The sequence below is a fragment of the Ammodytes marinus genome (assembly GCF_949987685.1).
Source record: "Ammodytes marinus genome assembly, chromosome: 8".
Lineage (NCBI taxonomy): Eukaryota > Metazoa > Chordata > Actinopteri > Uranoscopiformes > Ammodytidae > Ammodytes > Ammodytes marinus.
Window position 1 is genome coordinate 5,853,535 of NC_137212.1, and position 7,717 is coordinate 5,861,251.

At 41.8% G+C, this 7,717-nt stretch overlaps 1 protein-coding gene across 1 annotated transcript in view; it reads right to left on the minus strand.

The window, feature by feature from the left end:
* Positions 1 to 6,893, minus strand: part of ror1 (receptor tyrosine kinase-like orphan receptor 1) — a 170,676-nt gene extending 163,783 nt beyond the window's left edge. Inside the window, exon 1 of the mRNA XM_080032410.1 lies at positions 6,541 to 6,893. Coding sequence (XP_079888536.1) covers positions 6,541 to 6,649 — 109 coding nt within the window. The 5' untranslated portion in view covers positions 6,650 to 6,893. The remainder of the gene's footprint in view (positions 1 to 6,540) is intronic.
* Positions 6,894 to 7,717: the final 824 nt, after the last annotated feature.

Below are 7,717 nucleotides of genomic sequence, written 5' to 3' on the forward strand. Positions count from 1 at the left end.
GTGTGTGTGTGTGTGTGTGTGTGTGTGTGTGTGTGTGTGTGTGTGTGTGTGTGTGTGTGTGTGTGTGTGTGTGTGTGTGTGTGTGTGTGTGTGTGTGTGTGTGTGTGTGTGTGTGTGTGTGTGTGTGTGTGTGTGTGTGTGTGTGTGTGTGTGTGTGTGTGTGTGTGTGTAAAGTACAGCAGGGGCTATTTCTATAACGTGGCAGGAGTAATTTGTCTTCCAGGCAGCAGCTTGAAAGACATCAACATAGAAACTATTGAAATCCAGTGTGTGTGTGTGTGTGTGTGGTTGTGGTTGTGTGTGTGTGTGTGTGTGTGTGTGTGTGTGTGTGTGTGTGTGTGTGTGTGTGTGTGTGTGTGTGTGTGTGTGTGACTTGTAGGAAACAGGTCAAATCGATGGAAAAGGAAATATAATGTTGGTCTTTAAATGTACCAAACGCTTTTGATATTAATGCTACCTTACAGCAGCTAAGTCCAGATCCTACCTCTGTTCAAATCATTGAAGTGCCACACACACACACACACACACACACACACACACACACAGGCTTCTACACTCACTGAAGCACTAAAATCCCAAACTAATGTTACTTTTTTTCGTTCCTTTTGTTAAATCCAGCGCTGGGTTTTTTTCCTGAACCCTGCCTGAGGTTTCTCTCTCTCTGGAACAGCCTGACCTCCTGTGCAGACGGCAAATTGCAGGAAAAAGGGTTTCACGCTCGGCTACAGTTTGTAGTGGCAGAACCTTCATCAAACGTTCCCCGACCAGGATCTGTGAGTGAACTGTGCTTAGCCTCTGATTAAACGCTGCCCTTTTTTTTTCGGAAGGGACTCTCTGACCGCTATAAGAAAAAAACCCTCTAAGCACGCTATAATACACAGTGTCCGATGTGTGGAAATAAAGGCATTTTTTACAGTGGAAAAATAGCAAGGGAAATTTACACTTTAAGTTCTTAGCATTCACAGACTTGGCTCTAGATCTAGAAAATGAAAACCTAAAATGTAGGATCTACTTCCAAAAAAAAAATCCAGTGTCTGTCAACCCCAAGCACTGCTGCTGCTGCTGCTGCTGCTGACGACATTATTTTTTATCCGGACATTCCAGCCAGCAAGTCCAGTGGAAAACAACTGTACCATTTACGGGAATCACACATCATAAGGGGGAAATTCTGGGAGTATAATGTACGGGAGTGAGTCAATGCTAATAGGAAACAAACAACCACAATAAGAGAGTGATGAAAACAATCAGAAAAGAGTCAGAAATGTTCAAATGGATAGCGTATACTTTTAAAATATCATTCGGAGCAAAAGGAAAACCACCCCGCTGGCCTTACATCAGTTAAACAATTAGCACACACAGTTCTCCAAACAGTGTTTTGCCCTATGGCAACCAGAGGAACGGCTGAGACCTTGGCAAACACATGGGCCTAATAATAACGAGTGGGAAGTCGGTAATTGCCGAGTGCCAAGACGTGGTTTACACACCGATGTTTTGAATCAGTGACATAAAACAGAGGTCGGAGCTGTGTGATTTATGGCCATGTGCAGATTAAATTAATGTCCATGACTTTTTCTTCTATGTTCAAAATGAAGTCAAACAGTCAGAATTTTTTTTTGAAGAATCACACCCCACCCTCCTCTCAGAAAAAGGAGAACATATAATACATCTGTTTCACACATATAGTTTTTCTGCAACATTCTTGTGCGTCTGCTAAAAGGTTTTTGGGACGCAAGGCACTTGATGACTGAGTTAGTGTAGCGTGGACTATGCAGAGAGGGGAGTTGAGTTTTTAAACACAGCAGTCATCTATCTACATTAGGAGAGATGTACCACTCAGACCATGACAGACAGACAGAGCCCAACGTTTCCCAGAGCATCTGGATAAAAAAAAGATAAATAAACGGAGTGTAGTATTGAAGTGCCGAGAAACTGAAGGCCAAAACATTGCCTTTTCAAGCACTGGTCACTGTTGAGTTTTTGTCTATTTTTGCTCTCATAACATGTCTTCCTTCATACTAGTATAAATATAAGGTCCAAAATGTACATGTGGGTGTTGCCTTTACTAAATTGTGTCTGTCTGCGATTGAATATTTCTCCTATACAACAATCTTCAACGGCCATTATCTCAACATGACTTTTTTTTTTCAATACTCTGAACCAAAAATCTCAACTTCCAAAGCACTTACCTCAACTAAATGTATTTTTTTTAAACCTGTACATAGTATTTCTTTGATGTATAAAATGAAAAGGGCTGTATCCGAAATGTATGTATTATTAGTTAGGTGATGTCAAATTTGCACATTTATTCAGACATTACAGAAAAATTCTAAAACAAAAACTAACTTTTTATCAACTGGCAAAGTACAATGAAGATATGTATGTTAAAATTGTTACCTACAGTGTCTCACCTTAAAGGACAACTTACGGGAATATGAGCAAACGAAAAGTCAGTGGAGCGCATTGCAGCTTTTACAAGGATGCATAAAGAAAGTGTGCTACCATAAACTGTGACATCTCTTTCACTGCTCTGTAAACCCAACCCTGAATATGAGTGCTAGAAAACGCCAGTAGACATATAACAGATATATGTAGAGACATCTCAGTAGCAGTGAGAGAGCAGAACAAGCTCCTACTCACTTTAGCCTAGACCGTGGATTTTCTTTTAAGGGGTGAAGTGCCTTTAGTGTCAACACTGTATCCTGGTTAAAAAAAAAAAAACTGCAGCTGGGCAGGTCCACCCAACATGATTTATAGCTTTCCCGAGTGTTATAAAAAGGCTAAATGCAAATCTAAACAGAATTCACATAGAGGCTTTGCCCTGCACAGGACCTTTTATGTCCAGAGGTGAATGTCCCGTGTTCACAAAGACTTACACAGTTTATAGAGTGAGAAAAACGTTTAAACAAAGTTTATTTTTATTGAACATGTCGCGGATTATTACTGTGGAGCTAAAGGGGCGCTGGGCTAAAATATGGAATGACTGTGACATGAGAGGGATTTTGATATGACTGCAGCTATCTTAGCTTTAAAGCTATAGTATGTAACTTCTGTTGCCCCCTATGAGGAATTCTGTCAACAACAATGTCGGTGTATCTAAATGAGGTTAACCTTTGGTGATAGTGCAGAGATCTGATCCCTTCTGCTGTACGTCCAGCTTTTTTCTTAGCATTAGAATCAACAACTGCATTTTTTTTTGGGAGCTGATAGGCTTAATCAACTTTATGTGACCTCGTTTGGCTATGGCTTGAATGTAACCGACATTCATTGATTAGAAAAAGTTACGCGCAGTAGCTTTAAACCAAATGTGCATTTACTCGCACTGCAGTAATCCTATTAATATCCTCTAACTTTCAGCAGAACATCTAATTTCAAAGCTGCAAAAGCTGGGTTCAATTGGAGGTTAACTGATTAGGAATAAACCCAGTTGGCACGGCTAAAGTCCTCCTGGAAGAAAAAAATAACTACTTGGCCAAGTCAACCTTCGCTATGAGTTTATTCAATTGTGCAGAAAAGCATGAGAAAGAGACCGCCAGGGGAGGAGAGTTGTGATTTGAAAAGTGACGCGGGCAGTGATTATGAGAACAAGATATTATGATGTGTTCGTCATGATTCCATCTTTGTTTATATTACCAAGGATGAAAGAGAAGATGCCTAAGCTGTTTTTAGTTAAGCGGAGAGAACGTGCATGTAAACTCAGATGTTTGGGTTATCAGTCGAGCCCATTATCCAATTTGCCTAAACTGGTCACGACTCACTTCCATTAATGAAAGTGAATATTGTGACGATGAAATAGAGACAGACTGAAACGCTTTTTCAGGTTGACTTTCTTCACTTTGTTCAGCAAGAGAAAGCAGCTGAGAGAAATACACTTGCAAACATACTATAAATCCTTTGTCAAATCTGCCACCATGTAAACAGAATGCCCTTGTAGTGGACAGGGGGGATGTCCTCACTGATCCTCCCTGAATGTTCCTGGCATTTGACCCACACAGTGACAGAGCTGTGACCTTTGACCTCTAAACTGGAAGCTCCAGACTGACCAGTAAAGCAGACAGAAGCTGGTCAAGACAAATAGCGGCATTTTTTAGTTTCGCTTTCACAGTACATCCATGTTATATCCATGGCCACTGATTACATGGTAGTTAAAGGTAAAAGGTAGCAGGTAGCGATTCTAGAGAATGCTTGTTGACTAAATCACTTTTTGTCAAAATGAATTAATATATTTCCTTATCATCCGCCTACCTGTCTGATGTGTGCGCGCTAAAAAAAAAAAACACTGTTAATACACAGCCTAGGCTCTGTAAACTGTCTAAGCTAGACAAAAAGTGATTTTGAAAACTTGCATTCTCCAGAATCATGCACTGACTCCAGCTTTTAGAGTAAAGTATTCAGTAAAGTAGATCATTAAGAATGTACAGCGAACAGTCTGACTCGCTATCATCTCTAAAACACAAAGATTGAAGCTGTTCTGTCTCCTACAATGGGAGAGAGTGCAAACGCATGCAGTTCTTCTTTGTGAATAACAGCATTAGCATATGAAATGTATTTTGAGGGTTGTAGAGTTTTTGCCTCTAAACTGTGCAGCTAACAAGCAGAGGCTTGGCTCTCCTCCACTCCGTGTTCCATCACCAAAGTTCTAGAATCAAACCCGTCCAGTTCAAGTTATATGGATTAACATTCCACCATTGGCTAACAGTAAGAAAAAGAGGGGCAGAAAGATATGGTAAATGGACTTGACTTATATAGCGCTTTTTTAGCCGTTTTTCTCAGCCCCAAAGCGCTTTACATTTCTTACCACATTCACCCATTCATACAAACACTCATACGTCGATGGCAGTAGCTGCCATGCAAGGCGCTCTCTGAACCATCGGGAGCAAATTGGGGTTCAGTGTCTCTTTGCCCAGAAACACTTCAACATGTGGCGGGTAGGCGGGGGATCGAACCTATACGACCCTGCACTCCAGAGGACGACCTCCCAACCCACTTCACCACTGCCGCCCATGGAAGAAGGGTATATGGAAAGGGCACGACTATAGTAAGAAGCCCTAACGTACACAACACATCTTATACTGTACATCTACATTGTAAATTGCATCTAAGGAGGAGAGAGATAATCCAAACAAACCCCCAAGAAACCTTCCGGAGATAATTCATCACTGCCCATCACTAAGCGAGGATTGGTTTATATACTATACTTAGAATGCACTCCAAAGCCAGAGCACAGATGAAAAAACTTCCCACGAGCGGTTTCATAAACAATTCAAATTCAATTCAAAATTCAATCAATCATACTTAACAAAAATAGGCACTCAAATCCCCTAATATACATGGTTTATGGGCCCTGTAAACCAGTGTGTAAACAAAGGGAGGCCACCGTAGCCAGCATAGCAACATGCCCGTTTACAGAGCCTAGGCAGTGTATCAGTAGCACACCAGTTTTTTTTTCAGCGCACACACAGTACAGATAAGTAGCATATCATGAGGAAATATTCACTGATTTTGTCGAAAAGGGATTTTGATAACAAGCATTCTCCAGAATCACTGACTCCACCTTTAAACCAGTCAACCAAAAGCCTGTTGAATGTACCATTAGTGCATGTTGATTCCACACACTCAGACAATAGTGGAAATAAAGTTCCTAATGTAGAATGAGCTGAACAATATTGCAAAACCCTTTACTTTGAACCACAGCGCACTAACAAACAAACTGACGATTTACTTTACGTTTGGTTTTGTTAAATGCATCTAAAACAAACTACAGTACTGTCTAATAGAAGCCCCAGTCTGGTCTGTTTTTCCTCAAATGTGTCCATGCCTCCCCATCCATGCCTACTGCCTGAAACAGCTACAAACTAAACGCTACTCTCTTACCATCTAAATGCTTAACAACTGTTTGCCTTTTAATTAAGACTGTTCTGCAGATCTTATCTCTTATCTTTAAATTGACCTAAATAATTGAGGGTGGGCTGAGTTGGGGGGGTGGGCACAATAGCTATCCAGCTGAGCAGTTAAGAGCCCCCCTATTGTCTGCCAATGGAGTCAAGTCTTTCCCCCCGTGCAAACGCTTCAGAATGACAATAGGGGCGATAATCTAAAAACCAAGATCATTTACATGAGAGAGGGAACGCTCAGTGTAGGCAAACAGCCCTTCTTTAAATGGGACGCAACAACAGTTTGTCGACACGTACGAGCAGATTTCAGGTGCGAAAAACAAATAGTTTGGTCGTTAAAAATATGCCACCCTAGACCCTACAGTGCACACAATGATGCATGACTTAAAAGTGTGTTTAAAGTACACTAAAGTCACTAAAAATCCACTGATGAGAACTTCGAACACATGCTTCAAAAGTCCCAAACTGAGATTTTTGTCGTAAAGGTTGACAGAAGATTACATTGTTAAACACACGCGTGGTGAGCCTGAGATGAACCAGCAAAGTGAGCAAACCCCAGCAGAGAAGTAGTGGAGAGGCACACACCACTGTTTACCGTAGGAAAAGAAACACGCACTGGGGACCATAGACTGTTTGGATTGGGACTTACCCGAAGCCGCGCTCAGGTCCAGCACATTTTGGAGCAGCAGGGCGATCCAGAGCGCGCAGGCTGGACATCTCCACAGACGCTGGCTCTCCGTGGCCCGTGTTGGATACATTCCTCCGGCTGTGTGTGTTTAAAAACCTCCGCTGGCTTTTTATCACATCCACTCACACTCCAAAAAAAATCGAAATCCTTCTTTAAAGTTAACGATTCTAGGCTAAAATACAAGTGCCTCAGTAACGTGTGCGTAAGTCTTTCCAAAGCGCACCAAACAAAATAAATCTCCAGTGGAAGAAAGTTGTGTCCGTCCGTCCGTGTGTGTGTGTCCTGGTTTGCGTGTGTTTCCTCCTCGCTGGAGCCCAGCAGCTCACTCTCTCTCTCCGTGTCTCTCTCAGACTGGAGCGCAAACCTTCCGACAAACATTCAATGCGTCTGAGGAGGCTGGTCGCTGGTGCCCACCGCAGCAGACACATGGCTCTGATTAGGGCACGTGTCGCCACCCCGTGGTCACTACAGGAACTGACAGAGATACGTTTGTATTAGAGAAATGTATCTCAAGTGGACATACCCATACTTCCCTACTATTTAGTATGCCAGAAAAAGATTTTGGATGTCCCAATACATGCACATGTCATTTGTAGCATGCTGAAAATATATAAATGCCACACTAACTCCAATAGCATTTTGGAGTATCCGTCTTTATTCTTGACATTTCACGACATAATGATACAAACATTTCCTTATCTGATTTTTTTTCTCTCCTGTGGCCCTTAAACTCTTCTTTACTTGAGCATGTAGTGTTGAAAAGAAAGAGTATGTGATTTGGAACGCAGGGACCAGTATTATGAAAATCTGACTTTACAGTGTTTGTGCGTATACACACATTTTGCTATTTGGTTTCCCTGTACCAGCCCACAAAAGCTGAAATAAGACAACTAAGTCAGTTTCCTTTGAGCTGTTGAGGTCCGAAAATGTGTGAAAAAATACCTACTTTAAATGTGATCCCTGGGAGGGGAAAGGAAGGTTTTGATTAGGAATCCTTTATGAGGCCACAATGGACCATGTGCTAGACCACTGGACCTGACAGGAGCAGGGCCACGAGAGGTGAACCCCAGACACTCATAAGCAAAGCACTACGCCCTCTCTCAGATCTACTATCCAGAAAATAATCCAATCTGTTTGA